The sequence below is a fragment of the Sinocyclocheilus rhinocerous genome, unplaced genomic scaffold (genome assembly GCF_001515625.1).
Source record: "Sinocyclocheilus rhinocerous isolate Xijiao unplaced genomic scaffold, SAMN03320098_v1.1 scaffold72, whole genome shotgun sequence".
Taxonomy (NCBI): Eukaryota; Metazoa; Chordata; class Actinopteri; order Cypriniformes; family Cyprinidae; genus Sinocyclocheilus; species Sinocyclocheilus rhinocerous.
In genome coordinates, this window is record NW_015628351.1 from 2,824,913 (window position 1) to 2,849,784 (window position 24,872).

At 39.9% G+C, this 24,872-nt stretch overlaps 1 protein-coding gene across 1 annotated transcript in view; it reads left to right on the forward strand.

The window, feature by feature from the left end:
* LOC107737673 (vacuolar protein sorting-associated protein 13D-like) overlaps window positions 1-22,344 on the forward strand; it is a 44,990-nt gene extending 22,646 nt beyond the window's left edge. Inside the window, exons 43-70 of the mRNA XM_016549263.1 lie at window positions 653-788; window positions 1,046-1,093; window positions 1,167-1,317; window positions 1,397-1,613; window positions 1,695-1,942; window positions 2,050-2,241; window positions 2,359-2,485; window positions 2,718-2,860; window positions 3,929-4,059; window positions 4,163-4,338; window positions 4,445-4,568; window positions 5,885-6,120; window positions 6,267-6,369; window positions 6,459-6,616; window positions 6,754-6,862; window positions 6,960-7,130; window positions 7,287-7,391; window positions 7,519-7,668; window positions 8,096-8,245; window positions 8,357-8,453; window positions 8,542-8,690; window positions 8,806-8,940; window positions 9,092-9,259; window positions 13,678-13,810; window positions 13,927-14,119; window positions 19,614-19,745; window positions 20,318-20,558; window positions 20,812-22,344. Coding sequence (XP_016404749.1) covers window positions 653-788; window positions 1,046-1,093; window positions 1,167-1,317; window positions 1,397-1,613; window positions 1,695-1,942; window positions 2,050-2,241; window positions 2,359-2,485; window positions 2,718-2,860; window positions 3,929-4,059; window positions 4,163-4,338; window positions 4,445-4,568; window positions 5,885-6,120; window positions 6,267-6,369; window positions 6,459-6,616; window positions 6,754-6,862; window positions 6,960-7,130; window positions 7,287-7,391; window positions 7,519-7,668; window positions 8,096-8,245; window positions 8,357-8,453; window positions 8,542-8,690; window positions 8,806-8,940; window positions 9,092-9,259; window positions 13,678-13,810; window positions 13,927-14,119; window positions 19,614-19,745; window positions 20,318-20,558; window positions 20,812-20,943 — 4,255 coding nt within the window. The 3' untranslated portion in view covers window positions 20,944-22,344. The remainder of the gene's footprint in view (window positions 1-652; window positions 789-1,045; window positions 1,094-1,166; window positions 1,318-1,396; window positions 1,614-1,694; window positions 1,943-2,049; window positions 2,242-2,358; window positions 2,486-2,717; window positions 2,861-3,928; window positions 4,060-4,162; window positions 4,339-4,444; window positions 4,569-5,884; window positions 6,121-6,266; window positions 6,370-6,458; window positions 6,617-6,753; window positions 6,863-6,959; window positions 7,131-7,286; window positions 7,392-7,518; window positions 7,669-8,095; window positions 8,246-8,356; window positions 8,454-8,541; window positions 8,691-8,805; window positions 8,941-9,091; window positions 9,260-13,677; window positions 13,811-13,926; window positions 14,120-19,613; window positions 19,746-20,317; window positions 20,559-20,811) is intronic.
* The last annotated feature ends 2,528 nt before the right edge of the window (window positions 22,345-24,872 follow it).

Below are 24,872 nucleotides of genomic sequence, written 5' to 3' on the forward strand. Positions count from 1 at the left end.
CAGTCCTGCTCGACCTCGACCAACATTTTCTCCTTGAGCAAGGTTCCAAGGTTGCCCCACATTTTGTGTACTGTCATTTTAGATTGTTAGCCTGTAATTTAGCAAGTAAGATATTCAGGAAAAAATGTTGAGCTGAACTTGTTTTGATTCATCTGTAGTTTATTGGGTCGTGAAAAGTATTATTTATATACTATTATATGTACTATTTAATATAATTGTAATTTAGTGCATTTTTTGTAATTTATGTGCTTTTTTGTAAAAAAATTTATAAGCTTTTGCTTTTTAAAATTGTAACTTATGATTTTAGTTTTAGTTTAATTTTACTTTTTAGTAATTTTAGATCTTCAACTTAAACATATTTAGTAAGTTGCCGAGGTAATATTTAAAAAAAAAAAAGCTAACCGTAATAACACTGCTATCAGAATGGAGCCAAACTTAAAAGCAAGTTCACATAAACAATATGCCATGCACTATTGAATTATTATCATATTACAGTATAACCAGAAATATTGAAATGTTTTTACTTGTTTACCAAAAAGAAAAACGTGTTGAACTGTAAACTGATTTTTTTTTATTTGCTGTATTGTTTGTCCTCTAATACCTCATTGATTGTACTTTCCACCTCTTTGCTGATGATGTGCTCTGACCACAGACACACCCATGAGCTGAAACTCCACCAGCTGCTGGTGCGTGTTGTAGGCTGGGAGCAGGTGAAGCCAGTGTCAGTGGACAAGGTTGGAGTATTTTTCCGCTACGCCGCTCCTGATCGAAACAACCCCTCAAGTACTGTGAGTTTTAATAGGTCGTTATGTGGAGAATTCATTTTTCGACATGTTTAAACCACTAAACTCATTAGTAATTCACAAATGCATTATATTAGTGATTCTCTACATGCATTTTGAAGTCTTTGACTTCTCTTATGGGTCTTTTAAATCAAACTTTTTTTTCTGCTCTCTTATTTCATCATTTTGAAATACAAAATCTTTTGAGTAATTCGTGAAAAATAAAAATGCTTCATAAAAATGTAATGATACGGCTTTTCTAGGTTGGCAGCCCAATTAGCAGAACCAACATCATACACCCTCATGTATATGTAAGTGTTTGTATCTCGTAACATTATACTAAATTATTCTAGAGTATGTACAACATCTATAATCTCTGTTCAGTTCTCAGCTTTGCCGCCTGTTCGAGTGGTTTTCTCTATCACTATGGAGGGCAGTGCACGTAAGGTCATTACAGTGCAGTCAGCACTCAAAGTGAAGAATCACCTTGAGGTTCCCATGGAAGTGCGACTAGACAGCCCTTCAGCTCCAGACAGTAAGCACACACCTTATTGTTTATGGTGTACCTGTGTTTATCAACTAGGAATCTAAATTTAATTGTTTACCTTCTATAGAACCTGTTATCCTGCCTCCCATCCTGCCTGGAGAGGCCTTGGCCATCCCTCTCCATCTGACCTCTTGGAGGCTTCAGGCGAGACCTAAAGGCTTGGGGTTGTTCTTCTGTAAAATGGCCATCCATTGGACCTCTGTGGAGCGGCCTGGTGAGGTCAGCAGCAGTAAGAGAGAGTGCCAGTCAGCAGACTTTGATGAACAACTCAAGCGCAGCTTCAGGTAAAAAATAGGCTGACTGGAGAAAGAAAATACCAAATGAAGAATGATCCTAGAGTTGTAAACACTTTTGTACTTTTTTAGGTTTTGTGTTGTCATTAAAAAAGAGAACTACCCCGATCAGAAGCCTGCCAAAACTGTAGCAGGAGGTACAAAGCAGATCTACCGCCAACCAGGTCACACCATCTATCTGCTGCCCACCCTGGTGCTGGCCAACCTTCTTCCCTGTGACCTTAACTACTACATCAAAGGGACCTCAATCAAGGGAACCATGAAACCAGGCAAAGAGGCAGTGCTGCATGCAGCAGACACATCACAAAATCTAGAATTAGGTGAATTGGAGTACATGATAATTTATCACATATTTAACATAAAAGTTGCTTTACTAATCCACATTTCTGTTGACATAAAGCATCATGAGTTTGCTATTTGTTCTTAGGTGTGCTCCTGGAGAACTTTCCTATGTGTAAGGAGCTGCTCATCCCTCCCGGTACACAAAACTATGTGGTGCGCATGCGGTTATATGATGTCAACAAACGGCTGCTCTGTCTCACCATACGGATTGTTCTCAGAGTCCACGGAGCATTAAAAATCCTCATCTCTGCTTCCTATTGGCTTGTCAACAAGACTGGTATGCTTTCAGATCTATGCATTGACTATAGATTGATGATATGAATTTAAAACCTTAACCGAACACAACTGTGCTGCACCACATCTGTAATATTTCCATTGATTATTGTGTCTGCAGGGCTGCCTCTGATCTTTCGCCAGGACAATGGGAAAACGGATGCCGCTGGGCAGTTTGAGGAGCATGAGTTAGCCAGGAGTTTGAGCCCATTGCTCTTTTGCTACACTGACAAAGAGCAACCCAATATGTGAGTGCAAGAGAAGGGGAAAATCCAAAGAATTCTCATTGTGTGTTCCCACCATCCCCACTCATCAAATGCTTTTATATATCTTATTTAATTAGCCTGCATAAATTCCACCACCATTTTATTCATTTATTATATCATTTATTAATTACTCAACATAGCAGAAATGTAATTTAACTACATAATTACCCTTTATTCCTTTAAAGCTCTCTAAAGTCTTGTCCTTTTTGAACAGGTGCACCATGCGGATCGGTAAAGGGATCCACCCAGATGGTGTTCCAGGATGGTGCCAAGGTTTCTCTCTGGATGGGGGGAGTGGAGTGAGAGCAGTTAAAGTCATCCAGCATGGTAACAGACCAGGACTCATCTACAATATAGGTAATAAGGAATGCCTTTCCTGTTTTAAGATAAGCATCTGTGAAATCCATTAGATTTTTTTCCCAAATTCCGTTTTATTTTTTTTCTCAAATTTAGGTTTTTCCGTTTTATTTTTTCTAGACTCAGTTTTAATGTTTAAATTAAAATGTATTGTTTAATTAATTTAAATCATGAAACTTACACAATTTAACAGCAATTTATTAAAAGTTTGACAAAAATTGCAATTTTATGGCCCTATGAAATGCGTTTTTTTTCTCAAATTCAGTTTTATTTTTACCAAATTCTGTTTTCCATTATTTTTCTTGATTTCATTTGAATGGTTTCATTACATTTTAATAATCAAAAGCATCTCTAAATAATCGATTTGATTTAAAAACTAATTTATTATTATTATTATTTTATTTCTTTATTTTTTTCAGAAATGCTATGCTTTATGTGTTTACATTTTTCTGGTAAATATTCCTTGAAAATAATGTTTTAATAATTTCATTTTTAGTAGTAGTACTGTCATTACATTCAGTAATATATTTCTGTCACAGTTTCTTTAAGTTAAACCAAACTTTTATTTTGATGGTTGCTGTGACAGTTGCAGTTTGTATATGATGTGACGTTTTTCTCAAAAGAAACGGTAAAATGCTCATGAAGTAACTCTCAGAGCAGTTCTAGAGATTATGTTTATGTGTTTATGTACTCGTATATTGGGGTGGCGGAGGCTGAAAACATGTCATGCGTGCTTCAGAATGTGTGTAGTAAACGAAATTCACATTCATTCACACGGAGAACATGCAGGATTCATATTTAAATAGTATTTTTGCGGCTTAATATTCACAGACACTAGTCCATAGCGTTATACAGTAATTTCCCTTTCTATGACTGGATTCTACAATTCCGTCCACGTTTAGCTCCAACTAACACACCTCGCTGGATGTTTCTAGTAATTGAAGATACTGATTAGATGGTTCAGGTGTGTTTTATATCCAAATCTGCAGGACAGTGGCCGCCCAGAAGCAGGAGTAGACACCACTGTGCTAAGTTGATGTAATAATATAATTTAATGTCTCATTATAGGAATAAATGTGAGAAAAGGGAAAGGACGTTATCGTGACACACACATTGTGACCTTTGCTCCACGATACCTGCTTGACAATCGATCATCTCACAAGTTAGCCTTTTCTCAGCGGGAATTTGTCAGAGGAAAGGTGGGAATGCATGTTTTCATTGTGTTTGTCATTGTGCTATGTTTTAGATATTCCTAATAAAAGACACAGGATAATAACTGATAACGTTTTTTTTTGCTTGTAGGGTACTGCAAATCCAGAGGGATATATCTCCACCCTGCCAGGCTCTAGTGTTGTGTTCCACTGGCCCAGAAATGACTACGATCAGCTTCTCTGTGTCCGTCTCATGGATGTTCCCAACTACACCTGGTCTGGAGGTTTTGAGGTCAACAAGCCTAAATCCTTCCACATCAACATGAGGTACCCAGTGCCACCAAATATGCTCTAGATATAGTTGAACAGAAAATGACTTAGAGAGGAGTTCTCAATTTCATAGACATTTTTCCTCTCATTATGTGTTCCATAGGGACACTTTGGGAAACTGCTTCTTCCTCCGAGCTGAGATTGCTTTGAAAGGGGCAACATATCAAATCTCATTCAGTGACACTGACCAGCTGCCCCCACCCTTCCGTATAGATAACATCTCTGAGGTAAGTCCTTAGAGGGTACACATTATCAAGTATTGTAAGGCTGTAGAACGGTTCAGAAGATTTGAGAATAAAGAGTATCACTAAGATGGTTGGGAATATGACCTAGCAAGGAACTCAGGTCACCCACGGGCATCACAGCTCAATTTGTCAAAACACATGAATAAGAATGCAGTGCTAACCACAATCTCAACCTAAATCATATAAGATATTGTGGTGCGCCTCTTTCATTTCAGAAATTTCAGTTTTGCTTAAGGGAGACTTGGGTTCTGGTTGTGCCTCTGACTTCTTAAAATAAACATATTATTATAGAAAATATGTCCTTTCAGTGTTCAATTCTGGACACCATAACATGTATGAAAGAGTAGGCATAAAGCACATTCTTCTTAAAAGGTGTGCTTGTAATTAATATTAGCCTGTTATTTGGGGTTTAATTGGGTATCTGCAGGTGTGCACATTTTCCCTCACCTTCTTCCGACCCCTTAGCCAGATTTCCCGTCATTTGATCTGTTGGTGGTTTTGAATTTACTGAGCGAGACACCATTCTAGCCATTATAAAAGGTGGATATAAAGCTTTTGTCACACAAAATAGCTCTTTTACTCCCTCTGGCATGACTTAAGCAATCGATTCATCCGTCAAGCATTGAATTCAAACCTGACAGCTCTGCATCCGGTGGTTTCTCTGTCTCACTGCTGCCCTTACATTAAAAACAGGTCTTTTTTTTATCTGCTAATGATTATTATGGGTAGACATTTAGCTGCTTCTTTGGTGTGGGTCTTGATATTAAACAACAAAATGTTGGTTGTGCTGGGATTAGACACATTCTCAGTGATTTATCTTGGAGTCTTGGTATCTTGGTGTTTCAGATCTTTCATCATCAAACATCAATCTAGGCTACCCAGCTGAGGATGATCAAACTTCTGTTTATGCTCTAGCAGCAATATCACACAAATCCACTCCAGAGCCTACATCCAGAGGATAGAAATATCCTACATCTAGTTGCAAGCACCTTGCTCTACTGTCACTGACAATATGCGCCTCTCCACTCATTGGCCTACTCTAAAAGCGCTGTGAGCTCCTGCGTTATTCCAGCATCTTCTTTGTTGTCTCTGACAACAATAAGGTCCAAAGATGGTCTTGCCAACATTTTGAGAGAAATTCTGTTGTTTTCCCAGCTCCATTGTCATCTTCCATTTCTGCCATGTTATTTGTTTTATTCAAGCTGGTGGATAGCTTTGAGAATTTTGTACCAGCTTATTGTAGCATTTGCACATTTTCTCTGCAGACTTCTCCATAATACATGTCCTCTTTACTTCAGGTGCCTATCCAGTTCTGGCAACATGGAGTGGCTGATATCAGGCTACACACAGAGGTAAAACCTGGGGCGGTTCTGGACTATGCCTGCGACGAACCCATTCTTCAACCCTACATCACCCTCACTGTGAAGGGAGCTGGATCCTCAGAGGTTACTGCTGACATGAACTTCTTCAGAGAATACAACAAGCTCTACTATGAGAACTTCATCTACATTGCTGCATCCTTCACATTCTCAGAGTGAGTTCTCAACCTCTAAACTTCCAAATAGCTCACTAATCTTTGAAACTGACCAATTTCAAGCAGACAACTTTCCACTGGCCGTCGCACTTGTGTATTACGTATGTTTGTAAATATAAGTAAATATTCACTTGATTTGATAACAGAGATGCAGGAAAGAGGCCAGTGGGGAGGAAACGGGTGGTCAGCTGTGCTGAACTGGTGCTGGATGTGGAGACGAAAACACAAAGAGTCATCCTGAAGAAAAAGGTCTGCTTATGTTCTTCCGAAGCCATCTGTCTGCCAGTTTCTCATTATAGTTTGTTCTCAAAGGTTCTCACATTTCTTTATCTGTTCAGGAGCCTGGAAAGCGCTCCCAGCTTTGGCGGATGACGGGAACAGGAATGCTCTGTCATGAGGGCTCATCTCCTCCACAGAGCAAACCTTCTCAGCCTCGACCCCTCAGTTCATCTTTAGTGCTTGACATTGCTGGACTGGCTGCAGTGACAGACAACAGGTTACCTAACTGCTTCATAGCGCAACAAAGGACAACTTGTGCCGTCTTATTTTAAGCTTGTTCTTGTCCATGTAGAGAGTAAACATTATCATGGTGTGCGGGTGTCATTTCTCACATATCTTGTATTTCTTTTTTAGCTATGAGCCTCTGATGTTGAGACGGCCAGACTGCCGCCGCAGCACCACACAGACATGGCACTTCAGCTCTGGCATGTTGACCTGTGGTTTACCCAGACTAGTCGTCCAGGTCTGTCCTTATTTCATCTGATTTTTTTGCTCCTCAATGGCTATTTTCAGTATTAAACAATCTGTGGCTCTTTAAAAAGCTGTTTGTGATGTTTTAGGTAAGAGGGGGAGTTTCTGGACTATATGATGGTGCTGAGGTGGTACTGGGACCAGACTCTGGTGTTTTGGAACCGTTACCAGAGCAACAGTTCATCAACCAGAAAATGAGGCCTGGCTCAGGGGTTCTGTCTATACAAGTCCTGCCTGATGGGCCAACGCGAGTATTGCAGGTAAGACACCCCGTTGTTATTAGGGTAAGACACTTTCATTGTTATTGAAGGACATGGTTGGGGTAGCATGCCATCTGAAACCATATGAAATGGACTTGGTTCCTGTCTTTCTTTCACACTTTCTAATATAATAAGAAGCTGCATACCTCATTTCAGATCAGTGACTTCAACCAACGGCGCGTGAATAGACCCTCTCCCAGCACGGAGGAAGACCAGAATAAAGAGAGCGCTCAGAAGAAAGTTCCTGAGGAGGAGCTTGAGGTAAAAACCATGTTTCTGATGTAGCATTTTGCCTTGACTGTGTTTCCAGTGAAAATAGAATTAGCACAGAGTTCACAAATATTGAACTTGGAAGTTAAGATGCCCTAATTCATGCCTTTGTGTGTAGGTGTTGGTGAACCTAGAGGAAGGAGTGGGCCTGTCACTGGTGAATAAGCTTCCTGAAGAGCTCGTTTTTGCCACTCTGTCTGGCATTGATGTGCACTTCATCCGTACCACTGCCAGCCAGGTGCTAGAACTTACAGTGAAAGACATTCAGGTAAGCAGCCACAGACCAAAACATACTAATTTCCCACTTTGGATTAGGGAAGGGTCAAGATGACAGTTTAGTAAGATTGACTATCGAAATTTTTTGCTCATCTGCCATATTTTTTGACCATCAGCTAGGCAAATTGATGGCTGTTAATACAAAAAAACCTCAACATTTGATGTTTGATTCATACCAGGTCCCAGAAAACACTTTTATGGATCTCTGTTAGTACATTGGATCTCTATTAGTAGATTTAGTAGTCCCTACTAAAGACCATTCGTGGACATTTATGTATATATTTAATGTGCAATCCATGTCTTTATACGCTGTTCCTCGTATATGGGCACTACATACAAGGATGGATTGTGGGTGTGCTGACTTAGCAGCCTTTAATAAAGTTCTGACAGACATGTCTTTATTTTCTCATCTATTTCAGGTGGACAACCAGCTCCTGGGCACCACTCACCCTGTTATGCTGTGTGTGGCTCCAAGCTCCAGTGAAAGTTCTGCAGTGGACTCAGGCCCTGCTTTGCAGGTCAACTCTGTTAAAGTGCCCAGCAGTCTTATGCTCACAGATCTTTATAAGGTGAAACCAACTTATGGACTCACTTTGTCTCCAAAAAATGCTTCAGGCATATCTGTATATCTTCTTTTGTCTACAGGAGTTTGATTATAGATTTTACTCTCTGCCTTACAGCATCTGATGGTCACAGCCCGCCGCTATACTGTCATCATTGAGGAGAAGCTCCTAATGAAACTGCTCATATTCTTTGGCTACGGTCAGGCAGAGGGAGGTGTGTAGTGGGTATCCCTCTGATGTGCAGTATGGGGAATGCACCTTATGATTCTCTGCTAAGTACTGTACATGATTTTGTGTTTTAGAGGTGGAGAAGCTGGATGAGAACCTTTATGAGAAAACCAATGAAGGTGCAGGAACTCCAAAGCGTTATTATTTTGAGAACTTGAAGATCAGTCTTCCTCAGGTCAAGCTGAGTGTCTTCACCTCTCACAAGTTACCCCCTGACCTGAAGGTACAAGAGCCACAGTAGAATCAGCTGGAGTACTGTCAGTTCTTCACTGGATGCAGTTCTGTTGTATGAAGTTTATGAAGTGGTCTGTAGCATAATCAAATGTTGTTCTGCACAGGCTTTGAAGGGAGCCCTTGGGTTCCCACTCATTCGGTTTGAAGATGCAATCATTAACATGTACCCCTACACTCGAGTCCATCCCTATGAGACGCAGGAGATGATCATCAGTGACATCCTCAAGCACTTCAAAGAGGTCTTAAACATTCTTCTTTCTTAATTGTTATATTTACTTTTATTTTTACACTATATGTTACAGTATTAGTTCTCAATGGTTGCATCACCACTGTGTGATTTCATTAGCTCTTGGTCTTACGTCTATTTTCTTTGTTGTTGTTTTTTTGTAGGAGCTTATCAGTCAGGCAGCTCAGATCCTAGGTTCAGTGGACTTCCTGGGTAACCCCATGGGCCTCCTGAATGACGTTACTGAGGGTATGAATGAACTTATCAAGTACGGCAACGTTGGAGGGCTCATCCGCAGTGTTACACATGGTGTTTCCAACTCCGCTGCCAAGGTAGCCAAAGTTCACATTCTTACTGTCGTCTTCACCAGTCTCTGGCAATGCATGATTCTCAATTACTGAAGTATTTCACAGGGTTATTTTGCCATATTATTCCCAAATGTATGACATATGATAAAGTTCATCTGTTCAGCTGCAAAGTACCAGAGCAGTAACCACAAGACAGGGATTCACTGGGTGCAAGGCCAAGTCATAATGAGAAAAAACAAGAGAACGAATTGTCCTCTGTGATCGGGTCTGTTCAAATGTAAATTAGAAGCTGAAGTTGTTTATTTCTCAGACTTCTTATTGAATATGTTTTTGAAGAACTGTCCAAGCAGTCTGCCTGAGCAGGAACACTAGAACAAGCCACATGTTGTCATTTGATGATTTCCAGGAAAAGAATGAGAACAGCATTGAAAGGTCAGATCACCAGCAAAAGCAATCTGACCTGATTTTCATCCTAATATGCAATGGAGATGTGAAGGTTCAGCAAGTTTATTAGTTTTGCTCTCCTTGTGTAAATGGGCAGGTTTCTGCATGTTTACAGAATCAGGGAATACGAGCATTTAATTCTTTCGTCAGCATAAAAGTTGAATATCAGCCCTGGAACATTCTCATGTACGTTGTACGTTTGTGAGGCTCTTGGTGTTGAGCTTGAGCAGATGGACTCTGATTAATGAGCTTAAAAAGCTAATTTGCTCATGGCACTAGTGTATGAATGTGTATACTCATGTGGCTACAGTTGTGTGTGGTCAGACCTGAGCCTACACTTCCATGTCCTGCAGCCAGCTCTCAGCATGTCTGTCTGACAGTCCGTTGCGCCACGTCCTTCATTGGCAGCCAGCTCACTGTCAGACAGGGCTTTGTGTGCTTTTCCCTCTGTCCGCTCCCTCTGTGCTCTCATTTACTTTCCTTCCAGCCACACTGGCCAAGCTCATGCCAAAAGTACTCATAGAATGGGACAACACTAGGTCTCAATCAGCAATCTTTCACATTCACACTTGACCCTTTCTCATTTCACTTTGCTGCTTTTTTTAACTAAGGTGAGTTGGTTTAAATATGTCCTCATACTACTACAGTAATTTTAGGTGATATTTAAAAATAGACTTTGGAGCAAAATAGATTTTGAAAATAAGTTGGAGTAACAGTCCATTTCTTTGACTTCAGCTCATCTATTGCTGTAGTATCTTTTAAGGTCTTTCTAAATAACCCACTGAACTGCTGAAGAAATGCTTAGGTTTACCAAAGAAAAAAAATCCTCTCTATGTTGGCTGCTTTTTTGCCACTAACTCAATTTCAAAAGTATAAACAAATTATTACTCCCCCTGGAGAACTTCCAGCAGCTTGAATAAAAATGCTTTGCCAAAATCATCCACCAACTGTATAAGGCTCCATGTCGTGCTGCTTGGGGTGGAAAAACTTTAATGAAAAATATATAATTTGAGAGCTTTGGTTTGATCAAGTGCCTAGAAAGCTTGAGTTTATTGTATTTGCAAAGATTACCATTAGTTTTTGTAACTTATATCAGTGGCCACCCAGAATTTATTTTGGAACATGTGCAGTCCTCAAGAATTCTCTGTTGTTAGTTTTACCTTTATGGGGGCCTGGACCTTTCTTAATAGGCATTTTAGCTAAAGCACACTCTGTTGACTGCAATGTGCCTGTGCCTTTGACATTTTCCAGTGTTTTTTAAATAATGGCTATAATTTAAAAATGCATTTGAATTCATATTCAGCAATGTCTTCAGCTTCAAGCTTATTTTTCCATCACTGTTTCATGTTTCGAAGCAACTCTCTCACTGTGAACAGGATTTACCTTTTATTATCAGTTTGTAAAATTTTTCTCATCTGTCAGACTCAGTCACTTTATGATGATCACACCATGGTTTTCATTCCTTTACATCTTCTTTCTCACATGCAGACACACTGACTGAAACACATTCTTGCACACCTCTAGGGGCCCTGCTTTGAGATAGGATGGTCTAATGGCTCAAGCAGGGGTGGTGTGAGGGGCCATAAACTTGAAAGTGTTCTGATCCTCCTCTCCCTCCCGCAAGCTCATATCTGGTAAATGTATTGGTATAATTTCACAGCCAAGCTTTTTTTTTTTTTTTTTTTCAAAAAAAAAAAAAAGGAAGAAAGTGAGAGATTGAAGCGGAGGAGGAGCAGAGAATCTGAGCTGGCCTTCAGATGAACTCACCAGGGACTTTGCTTGGAGGGGTCATTCCAAGTTCATGCCTGGCTTTCGCTTGAGTTCTGCAGAATATGCCTGTGTTTATAAAGTGCTCCGGCTGCAGTAGGGAGCTCACTGGGCCTGTAACACAAACTTCCTTCCAGGAGGCACCTGCAGGGGACCTGAGGGGGGCCACACTGGGCAAAGTCAGGTCAACTGTGCCAAGAGGGGAAGGCGCCACCCCATTAGACAAATTACAGCCTGATATATTTGACAGCTGGATGAGATGGTGTGTAAAATCAATTATCTGAAAAATCGGTGTGTATCCTCATAGCTCAGCAATGGAAGTGTTTGAGAACAATGGTGGTTGCCCAGAATATGGCACCTTGCAAATAATATTTCCATTTTCAGTGACTGTAAGATATTAGAAATTAATATGTTTCATGAACTCACAGAAAAGTAGAATAGTTGATTTTCATTAATTTTGTTTGACTGTAGTCTATAGTATAAACAGTTGAAGAACTACATGAACTTTTGGAGAAAATGAAATGGGAACCACAATAAGTCATGGATGTGTCCTAAAGTAGACAGTCCACTCCTTAAGGTCACTGCAGGCAGTTCACTCCTTAGGGTCACTGTGGGGGGGGGTTCACTAACTGAAAAGGCCAGTGTCAGCAACTGTTGGCTGACATTATAAGCCCAGGACACACCAAGCCGACTTCAAAGAACTAGCGGCAACAAAAGCCAACAGTGTTGTCACCTTGAATTGGCTGCGTCTGGACCAAAAATCTGTGCTTGAACACGCACCGACTACATCCGACTGCAAACTAGCACGTGCGTTGTATCCTCATCAGCAATGGAAGTGTTTGAGAACAATGGTGGTTGCCCAGAATATGGCACCTTGCAAATAATATTTCCATTTTCAGTGACTGTAAGATATTAGAAATTAATGTTTCATGAACTCACAGAAAAGTAGAATAGTTGATTTTCATTAATTTTGTTTGACCGTAGTCTATAGTATAAACAGTTGAAGAACTACATGAACTTTTGGAGAAAATGAAATGGGAACCACAATAAGTCATGGATGTGTCCTAAAGTAGACAGTCCACTCCTTAAGGTCACTGCAGGCAGTTCACTCCTTAGGGTCACTGTGGGGGGGGGTTCACTAACTGAAAAGGCCAGTGTCAGCAACTGTTGGCTGACATTATAAGCCCAGGACACACCAAGCCGACTTCAAAGAACTAGCGGCAACAAAAGCCAACAGTGTTGTCACCTTGAATTGGCTGCGTCTGGACCAAAAATCTGTGCTTGAACACGCACCGACTACATCCGACTGCAAACTAGCACGTGCGTTCTGCGCCTGCATATAGAAATTAACTTTCTATATCAGCGTGTATCAGTAGTCTATATTAGTCATTCAAAAGGAGAAAACATAACAAGAATATACGAGATATAACTAGCCCGACAGATTTTGGCCAATGGCTGACTGTCAGCTTGGTGTGTCCTGGCATTTAAATTACAAATTCTTTATAAATGTATTTCATACCACATGTGGTTTGGACTGAATTGTTTGCTTGTTGGTACAGTAAACTTGATAATATTGCATAATTATTGTCTTGTCTTATTTTTAGATTGTGGTTTCATTATTAATTTAAGTGATAATGGTCTATCCAATATAATATGCAGGCAGTTCACTCCTTAGGGTCACTGTGGGGGGGGGTTCACTAACTGAAAAGGCCAGTGTCAGCAACTGTTGGCTGACATTATAAGCCCAGGACACACCAAGCCGACTTCAAAGAACTAGCGGCAACAAAAGCCAACAGTGTTGTCACCTTGAATTGGCTGCGTCTGGACCAAAAATCTGTGCTTGAACACGCACCGACTACATCCGACTGCAAACTAGCACGTGCGTTCTGCGCCTGCATATAGAAATTAACTTTCTATATCAGCGTGTATCAGTAGTCTATATTAGTCATTCAAAAGGAGAAAACATAACAAGAATATACGAGATATAACTAGCCCGACAGATTTTGGCCAATGGCTGACTGTCAGCTTGGTGTGTCCTGGCATTTAAATTACAAATTCTTTATAAATGTATTTCATACCACATGTGGTTTGGACTGAATTGTTTGCTTGTTGGTACAGTAAACTTGATAATATTGCATAATTATTGTCTTGTCTTATTTTTAGATTGTGGTTTCATTATTAATTTAAGTGATAATGGTCTATCCAATATAATATGAGAACTGTCTGTGCAGTTTGCAGGTACCTTATCAGATGGATTGGGCAAGACAATGGACAATCGCCATCAGACTGAACGAGAGTGCATTCGCTATCATGGAGCAACCAGCGGAGAGCACCTTGTGGCAGGGATTCATGGTCTTGCTCATGGTACATCAGAATATTTGCATTTTAAATGCTCAATATTCAGGCACTTTATTGCACCATGATTTGTCCACTCATATCAAACTAACCCAACTTGCTGTTTCACACTCAATGCTGTGTAGGCATCATTGGCGGTCTGACCAGTGTGATAACATCAACAGTGGAGGGGGTGAAGACTGAGGGGGGTGTCGGTGGATTTTTCTCTGGTCTGGGGAAGGGACTGGTCGGCACAGTGACAAAACCTGTGGCAGGAGCCCTGGATTTTGCCTCAGAAACAGCACAAACTGTCCGAGACATGGCCAGCCTAAGCAACAGGTATTTTTTTTTCTCAACTATGTATTCAGGTTATTTTTTTCTATTATGGAAGAGGATGACAGAAATATTTAGATGAATGCTTTATCCGTGGCCTTCTGCATGGCCCTTTTCCAACTACAGGGTGCCAGAGCCTGTCCCCAAGCTGGAATAGAAAACAGCATAAATTTTTTCAAAACAAAAGCAGCAAATCAGTCTGGCAAGAGTGATGAAAAACAAGACTTTGGAAACGATGCAGTAATGTCACATTGCACAGCAGCTCCAGTCACTTAATTTTCAATGACTGTCTAAAATTATTCGAATTTTGTTGGAATTTATTAATATACTTTTTTTTTTTGTTATATCTTATGAACATTGCATCACATGCATCTTGTGATTGCATTAAATTACTTAAAACTACTAACATTAGAAGTGTTAAACAAAGACCATAATGCAGCATGTTTGTAGTCATGCAGTCAGTGACATCATTGTTCTGTTGGACATCAGTGGAGTAAATCATCTAGTTGAGCAATGGCTCCAGCACAAGAACCATCACCATTTCAGTGGATAAGGGGTATCTGTGGTTCAATGTTTATAGCTCTTACTACTTTGCAGAGCCTTCGTGACCTCTCTGTTGATGTGCCCATAAATCCCACCTGTCTTTTGATGAGTTTAGCTTGTGGCAATCCAAGCTCTACACTAATGAACACCTGCTAATGATCCAAAGCACAGTCCAAAACTGTTCCGAAAAACTTGCCTACTGTTTTAAGAGCAGCCTTCAGGGTCTCACCTTCACTTCATCCTCTAAAACCAGCAGCTCTACCTGAGGTTTTATGAGGGGGCCCAAAAGCTAGTCATATTACACAGGCTGTCTGGTATGTAAAGCCATTTGTTCTTCATTTGCCTATGTATATGTGCAGCAAGGAGTGTTTGTGGTTTTACTGCTCCAACTGGAGGAGGAATGAGTTTCCGGTCCTCTCACCATTCCCCTTGAATGGAGAGAGGCCGTGTGTGTGCGGAAAAGGGACCTGCTGGTGAACTGTGCAGTGAAGAGCTGGGGGAGTTTAAGGGAGAGGCATTCGGAGCGTGCCTGCCACAGTGCGGCCAAGAGTTCAGCCAGAGTTCACACAGAAAATGTGCAGGATTCGTGGGTCTCAGCGGACACAGTCTGACCCAGCTATTACATGTTCTCAATAACACATTCTCAGGTAGCACTTCTGCACCAAATCTTCACATGTGCTCTGTTTTCAAGGATCAATTTCTATGCATCAACAACCGGCCATGGTGATTCCCAGTTGAGCTTTCTTCCCTTCCTTTCTGAAACGTTCATGATATTTCCCACATTTTGCACGTTCTCTTGCAAACACTTGTCAGTAGTGTCAAACACTTGACTGTAGTGACAATGAAGTGATGCTTGTCTCCTGCTGGTCAGGAATATGTATTATACATAACCTCTAAGATTGCAAACAGGAAATAAACAAGTAAATGAGAAGCAGACTGTAGCAAGGTCAGGAATAGTGGAAGTGTCCGCTTCTTTTTGCTCTCCTGCCCTGCTAGTGAACTCAGCCTCCCACATCAGTTCCCCGGACCCCAGATCCCCCCCCACCCCCCCCTTGCTCACACACACATACACCATTTCCCAACTGCACTATGCAATCCAGGCAGACATCCAGAGGCAGCTCAATTACAATCTCAAAACAAAGGCAAAGAAGTGCTGGGGGTTGGCCTGGGGCAGCAGTAGGGGCTCAGACTTTGACTGAATAAGCACCCTGTTCCCCACCTTTAGCTGTCATTTCAGTTTGGAAAAGCATGCATTTTCTATTACTCCAAGCTTTATTAAAGAAAGTCCCTCATGTGGTTTGCCTCTTGATGTGCATTTGGTGCATTTGATTGGCAAACGCATCAAGGAGAACCTTTCTGCCTTCACTAAAGTTTGGTAAACCTCAAATTCCTCAAATTCAAAAGATGACAGTACTTGTTCTGTGGCATTTAATTGAGACAACGGAATACAACCGTGGTTTTTCTCGCTGTTGTAAAAAAGGGATGTGCATTTCTGGTAATCTTGCTGTACCTGCTAATTCTAACTTGTTTTGGAATCAGCATACTAAATACAACTCGATTACACAGTTGACCCACCGTTGACACAGTAAACCAAAGATAAGATTAGAAAAATAAGCAATATTAGTCAGCCAAGCCTGAAACATACCAGATGAGAAAATATGATGTCTCACCACAAGTCAAGTGTGTATATTTTAGTCAGACAGATAATGTGATTGTAACTCGGCTTCGTACAGCATGTATACACTTTAATCTGATCCTGGACAGCCAATGTTCTACAGACTTTAGCTCTAACCTGCCCTAACACACTTTTCTGGAATTTCAAGTAAACTTCAAGACGTTGCTTACTGTAGGATAGTGAGCCTGCAAGAGCAGACTTTGACACCACTGCTTTAATCAGACTACAGTTGTCCTTGCCATTGTGCACTTGCTCCAATAGACAGCAGTGACATGTAATGTGTATTTAAAAAAACTCTATTGTGTATCCTTGAGCAGACAAATGAAAACTGTTACTCAACTATGCATAAACATGCTGTAGCTTGATTACAACTGATAAACCTTTCTTTGGGGTGACAAGAGATGGTGGCCTAATTTGCCTATATTCCAGCAGGCGTGCTTTTACTGGCTATGTCAGTGGAGAACCAAGTTAAACACCTACATACAGCAGCCTTCCACATCACGCCCACCCTCAACCCATTTTGCTCATGATCTTTCTCGGAAAGAAGCAAGAAGTAAGAGCTGTTTGTTTGCACCCATTGATGGCTGACTGGCTGGGCTCCAAGCCCTGTGCCTGACCTAGAGTTGAACCCTATTGTTCCAATCCCACAATCGGGTGCGGGGCATTGTGCTTGATCGCCTCCAGAGCAGTGGGAGCGGCTGGAGAGAGAGAGAGAGAGAGAGAGAGAGAAAGAGAGGTTAAGAGTCTCCGTGGGTCTGTTACAGTCCTGTCAAATACAGGGCCAGATCTCATGACTTACGGTTATGATTATGAACCGTGGCTTGCTGTCAAAAAGAGAGCCACCCCAGATCCCCCCCACCCCACCCCTTGCTCACACACACACACACACACATAACATACACCATTCCCAACTGCACTATGCAATCCAGGCAGGCTTCCAGAGGCAGCTCAATTACAATTTCAAAACAAAGGCAAAGAAGTGCTGGGGGTTGGCCTGGGGCAGCAGTAGGGGCTCAGACTTTGACTGAATAAGCACCCTGTTCCCCACCTTTAGCTGTCATTTCAGTTTGGAAAAGCATGCATTTTCTATTACTCCAAGCTTTATTAAAGAAAGTCCCTCATGTGGTTTGCCTCTTGATGTGCATTTGAATGTCACCTTTGGCAAACGCATCAAGGAGAACCTTTCTGCCTTCACTAAAGTTTGGTAAACCTCAAATTCCTCCTCTGTAAAAGATGACAGTACTTGTTCTGTGGCATTTAATTGAGACAACGGAATACAACCGTGGTTTTTCTCGCTGTTGTAAAAAAGGGATGTGCATTTCTGGTAATCTTGCTGTACCTGCTAATTCTAACTTGTTTTGGAATCAGCATACTAAATACAACTCGATTACACAGTTGACCCACCGTTGACACAGTAAACCAAAGATAAGATTAGAAAAATAAGCAATATTAGTCAGCCAAGCCTGAAACATACCAGATGAGAAAATATGATGTCTCACCACAAGTCAAGTGTGTATATTTTAGTCAGACAGATAATGTGATTGTAACTCGGCTTCGTACAGCATGTATACACTTTAATCTGATCCTGGACAGCCAATGTTCTACAGACTTTAGCTCTAACCTGCCCTAACACACTTTTCTGGAATTTCAAGTAAACTTCAAGACGTTGCTTACTGTAGGATAGTGAGCCTGCAAGAGCAGACTTTGACACCACTGCTTTAATCAGACTACAGTTGTCCTTGCCATTGTGCACTTGCTCCAATAGACAGCAGTGACATGTAATGTGTATTTAAAAAAACTCTATCGTGTATCCTTGAGCAGACAAATGAAAACTGTTACTCAACTATGCATAAACATGCTGTAGCTTGATTACAACTGATAAACCTTTCTTTGGGGTGACAAGAGATGGTGGCCTAATTTGCCTATATTCCAGCAGGCGTGCTTTTACTGGCTATGTCAGTGGAGAACCAAGTTAAACACCTACATACAGCAGCCTTCCACATCACGCCCACCCTCAACCCATTTTGCTCATGATCTTTCTCGGAAAGAAGCAAGAAGTAAGAGCTGTTTGTTTGCACCCATTGATGGCTGACTGGCTGGGCTCCAAGCCCTGTGCCTGACCTAGAGTTGAACCCTATTGTTCCAATCCCACAATCGGGTGCGGGGCATTGTGCTTGATCGCCTCCAGAGCAGTGGGAGCGGCTGGAGAGAGAGAGAGAGAGAGAGAGAGAGAAAGAGAGGTTAAGAGTCTCCGTGGGTCTGTTACAGTCCTGTCAAATACAGGGCCAGATCTCATGACTTACGGTTATGATTATGAACCGTGGCTTGCTGTCAAAAAGAGAGCCAAGTCCATGTGGAAGTTCTGGCTTTTCTAAGGAAAAAACACCACCACATTCTCCTTAATATGTCATAATGAAGTAACCAGTGGCTTCGGAATATTTAGTTGCAAATGCTAAAATTTGCCAGGGTGCTGCTGTTTTTCTTTGCATGACATCAGCAGAGTTTATAGCAAGTTCAATGAGTCACTTAGTTTTTGTTTTCAAAAGAGAGACTTGATTTGAAATGCAATAGGGCTTGCAAATGTGACCCACTTCGAGACTTCAGGTTTGTCCATCCTTGGTTATCATCTCATCCCAGCGCCTTGCATTCTGAGTTCTTGATGAACAGAGGCAGCTGCCTTCACCCGGGCTTCAGTTTAAACAGAACAGAGAAATGCAGTACACTGCCGTCTTTGTGAATCAACTGGAAACCATCAGCTCTAATCAAATGTCTGCTGGCCCAGATTCAAGCCAGATGTAGGAATTCCACTTGGCCCACCAGTGGCAGCCGAAAAGAAGAGAGGGGTTGTTTGCAGGAGAAGCAAGACCCAAGCTTTGCATTGGCACTGCAGTCTGCTGGATAGTCCCATCAGCTTTGGTCAGGGCCACCAGAACTCTGGAGCTATCATGCCCTTGACCATCGATTGAACTGCACACCTATAACCAACACCGTGTGCTTGAATGTGTAACAGAGTTGAATGTCATGATATGTTGGCAGGATATCACCTTAACATGCATAGTAGGAGTCTGAGTATGTGGGTTTCTTGGATTGTACCACAACAGGTGTTATTTCAAGAGACTCAGTTGTGCTCTTTAACGGGAAATGGGGGGAAAAGAGGAAAAAAGGTCCAGCCTTTCCAGTAAAAAGGTGCTTCATTCCAACTTGGATTCCCTAAAGTTAACCCTCTTAAGGCTGTTGGTTTTGTAAGTAATGATCCTTGTGTGTTTTGTGTGCGTGTTTCAGGCTGAGCGTGCAGCGAGTAAGGAAGCCGCGCTGCTGTAAGGGCCCTCAGGGGCTGCTGCCTCGATTCTCCTCCCTACAAGCAGATGGACAAGAACAGCTCTTTCACTTAACGGACAATATCCACTCTGAATAGTGAGTATCTTGTCTGATGCTAATGCCAGGATAAGTGGTTCTGCGAAATTCTTCTGTTCCTAAATGTAGGATTTCTAACTAACTTTGAATTTGAAGCACATTTTCTAGATCTTTTCTAGTTCAAGAATCCCAAACTTGTAGGTACATCATTTTTAGTCATTGGTTGGAAGCATCAGGGCTTGTTTCTGTGTTCAAAGTGAGACAGAAAAGACATTTATCACCAAAGAGGCTAATCCATCTAGATCAGCAGACCCCCTGTTGGCCCACATGACCTCTCTCCTCAGAGGTGCCACACAGGCCATTAGTCTTCTCAGCTGCAGCCCGCACACTTTCGTCCTTTCTTCCCTCTCACACACTGAAACCGCCTTAATATTGCCTGCTTAATTTGATGTACTAATCTTCACTTCTCTGAACGTAGTCTATGCATTAAATAGCACGCTTGACTTAATCCTTTTTCATTCATGGCAGAGTTAATCATTTTTACAGATCTGCATCAGAATCTGTGAGCGAATTTGGTCTGAATTGAATCATAGTACATCTGCTTTGCTAATATAACGATCATTCTTCTGCAGTTTCATTGCAGTGGAGCCCATAGACACATACTGTGTGCTGATCTCCTCCAAAATGGTATATTTCCTCAAGCCTGGAGAATTTGCGGATCGTGAAGCAATCTTTTTAGAGGTCAAATATGATGATCTCTATCATTGTCTGGTGTCCAAGGACCATGGGAAAGTATATGTACAGCTTACTAAGAAAGCAGAAAGCACCAGCAGTGGAGTGGCCATTCCAGGTCCATCACACCAGAAACCTATGGTAAGAGACGTGTCCCTCCACATATATATAATACTTTTGAACTATTAATGTCACTAGAATTTTTGTAATAGCAAAAAAAAATTACAAAAAAAAACATTACAAATGGTGCAATACTTATGTTTGGGGATTGAATGTCCAGCAGTGATGATATATCATTTCTGTATTATAAAAATACATAATACATGATTTTGGTGAAACACTTGTCATCGCTTTGCTAACTCCATTCCAAATGTCATTTGTTATTTCTCCATAGGTCCATGTGAATAGTGAGAGCCTTGCCATCAAGATTTCACAAGAAATCAATTACGCCAAGAGCCTTTACTATGAACAGCAGCTCATGCTGCCTCCCAGTGAGAATGAGGATAGCTTATTATTAGACTCTTAACTACACTGACCTGCAGGGTAGAAGGTGTTTCTCGCTCATTGTTCAACAGCTACTTCCTTTTTTCTGTTTCTGTGGAAGGACAGTAATAAATCAGCAGAGCGTGATCACCCACTTAAGCCAGTATACGGGACATGCTCACAGCATGTGGTTTGTTCAGTGATGCAAACTAGTCTAGAGGGGCTGCTGTAAGCTCCAGCAAGCACAGATTTAACTTGAACATATGCAAGTATTATAAGTTCCTTGCAAACCTTAGAAGTATAATTAATTTTGTTTTACAATTGGTAAAATAACTGGTGTTTGTCGCTAGATGTACACGGCTATTCTAACACTGTGTATATGTCTGTGTATAGATCCTCTATGTACATAGGCACAAACCAATAGGACTATATCTGCCATGTATATATAATGTTGAAAATAAGAATATGGTATGAAATTAATCTTGGGTTGCTGTACAAAATTGCCTTTAAAAGAAAGTTCATTTTGCTCTGAATATGTGAGTGATTGGAGGTTGATTGAATGATTGAACTGCACTGATACAAATGTAGGAAACTTAAGCTGCTCTCTCCATTCCCTGGTGAGCCAACATTAACACAAACACAACACAGAGAATGAGTGTTGTAAATACTGTCATTGCATTTTTCACTTCTCCACATGCAGTCCACCCACAAAACATCTGTCTGACGTTTTTCTTCTACCAGTTTCTTATTTTCTTGTCTTTTCTATATTCACCTTAAGGAAGGTAATGAAAAATATGAGTGAGAAATTTGACGTGTTTACCCTTTATTTCGTTTTTAAGATCTTTTACAAGTTCAAGCTTAAGATATGAAACACTTTTAACATATTTCAACATATAAAATAATGGTGTTCTGTAGCACATAAAATAATGGTTCTCTGCCTTTTTGTGCGTACAATCAAAATGAAGATTTGTCATCTGCTATTTTTACATCACAGAGACAATAATCTACTGTACTTAATTTTCCCCCATCTCAAACACTTATTTTACTCACCGTTTTAAATTGAACAATATCAAGTAATTCATTAAGTCTCACTGAATGAAACTATTCATTTTAAGTTGTTACAAGTCGCTACCAAAGATCAGACACTATTAATGTTTTCTCTTTTAGAGAATTACCGTCCTCGCTTATCTTAACTGTGTACATATACTAGTCTTTCAAAATAAAATGTAGATTTTTAACTTATGTGACAGTGCCTCTGAAAACACTGGTCAATATAATTTAGGATAATATGAACAGTACTCCTAATGTGTTTTCTAAGTTGTCTATTATTTAAATATTAATATGTTGAATACAACCCTACAAAGCTGGTTTCCTCTATAACTGCACAAATATGCAAAGTAAATGTAATGTATATTTAATTTGTTTTAATATGCAAATGTGTAAAGCAAAATAAAAGTTATGGTTTAACACAGTATTTGTAATTATTGCGTTTTTTTTCCTGATAATGATTAATTTGTAATATTTTGGTGTGCTTTTTTTTCTTATTATTGATGGGTCATTCTATGGAAATTTCCATTTTTCTATCCCTAGCCCAGGGCTGCCCAAACTCGGTCCTGGAGGGCCGGTGTCCTGCAGAGTTTAGCTCCAACTTGCCTCAACACACCTGCCTTTAAGTTTCTAGTATGCCTGGTAAGAGCTTGATTAGCTGGTTCAGGTGTGTTTAATTGGGGTTGGAGCTAAACTCTTCAGGACACCGGCCCTCCAGGACCGAGTTTGGACACCCCTGCCCTAGCCTTTACAGAAATATTACACTTTTTTAAAAAACACTTTAGGGTTACAATTTTTTTATATTTTAAAATGAAACCATGTGTTATTTGAACAATTACACCACCTTTGAGCCATCAATGTGGCAATATTTGTTTTTAACCACAAAACTGCTCGTCCCCACAGCCATGTACAGAGGGAAAGTGCTTTATTTTGAGGTCAAAAACAGGTTTTTCTTCCATTTAAAATACAATAATGTATTCATAACTATCAAATATAGAAAAACAAAATGCCAAATAAATATTATAAAATATATAATGAAAGTAGTGGTCCCCTGGAGTTGTGTCACTGGTGTTACCGTTTTAACAAAAATAATTTATTTTGAAATTCAGTTATCCTCATTTATCTCATGATTTCATATGAAGCTTTTAGTTGAAGTCACTGCATGACCTACGTTACCTACGTTAAATTGTAAAAAACTAGAATACAAATGGATTAAACTACTTAATTTAGTGAGTATACCATGATTGACAACATGTGGTTTGATACCTTGCAGCAGACATTTTGTAAAATGCATTTTTCATAAAAAATTGTCACTGGTGTTACCTTCCTTATGGGTAACACCAGTGAAGATCAGTTTATGTTTATGTTCTTTTACTGCTTTCACTAAATGCCAAATGTAACAATTTAGTCTCCTCTAATAATTATAGTTGAAGAATAAGGATCTTTGGTCTAATGTATGTCACTGGTGATTCATTGTGTCACTGGTGTTACTGTGTTTTTTTTCTATCACATTAAATAAAATGTCACATGTGGCATGATAATTTTACATCCAATAAATTCTGCTACTCAAGAGTTTAGAGATTTAAAGGATTGCATAATTACTTGTTTTTTTTCCCAAATATTTTCATTGTTATAACAAATACATGGTTGCGCAAATGAACTAACATCATACAATCACACTTTTAACAAACCTGATTAAAATAAAAAAAACAATCTCCTTATTTTTGCATTATTATTATTTTTCTGTAACTCTGACTACATGTGCTGAAAAAAATCGAGAAATAATATTTCATACAAAACTCTAAAATTGCCAAAGAAGTAAGCTAACACCAGTGACAAAAAAAAATGGTATGTGGTCTTTAAATAAATGCACAAAAAAGATTACAAGCTACAAGCTGTCATTTATGTGTATTCATAAAGTCAAAATGTAATCTAATAATGTGGTCTAAGTTTAAATGTTAAAAAAAGATATACATTTTAAGACATTTGCCATACCAAAAGTGGACATTTCTGTAGAATGACCTGATAGGCTGCCTTATAGTTCTTCTTTACATGTGCTTTATCCAGTGTTTCTGCTTTGTGTATCAGAAAATGTCAACTTTTCCCTCATAATAAATATGCTAAGAAGGATTATTTCTGCTTACCTTCTGTGAGATTGGATGAACCTCCATGTTTGTGGGCTGAAATCCTATAGTTTAACTTTTAAATCGTTTTTTAGCATCTAGACTTTACCAATGTTTGCTCAAGCCTTTTTAAATTAAAGTCTCCATTTCTGCGCTGGTTGCTAATGCTGCTTGCTAATTGGCGGTTATTTCGCGCCAAGTACAAAAACGGCGCTAAGCCGCGAACTAGTTAGTTCGCGCCGTGTTTATTATCGCGAGATGTAAGAAACGATAATTTGCTTATAATGGTACATTTTAGTTGTCAATAAAACAGTGATTTAAAGATATCAAAATGTATTTAAAATGAGATAAAATCTTTGGCATTATACACAAGTTTTCTGTAACATATGTATTCATAACTATCAAATATAGAAAAACAAAATGCCAAATAAATATTATAAAATATATAATGAAAGTAGTGGTCCCCTGGAGTTGTGTCACTGGTGTTACCGTTTTAACAAAAATAATTTATTTTGAAATAAAAATCACACTGATGACATCACTTGACTTCCTCCTATTTCCTGAGGATCTATTAAGAAAGGCCCATGTTAAGTCCACTGTCTCTTTTCAGTTATCAGAAATGTTCTCATTTATCTCATATCTCTTTCATATGAAGCTTTTAGTGGACGTCACTGGTATGACCTACTTTATTGTTAGGGTCCATTTAAAATACAATAATGTATTCATAACTATCAAATATAGAAAAACAAAATGCCAAATAAATATTATAAAATATATAATGAAAGTAGTGGTCCCCTGGAGT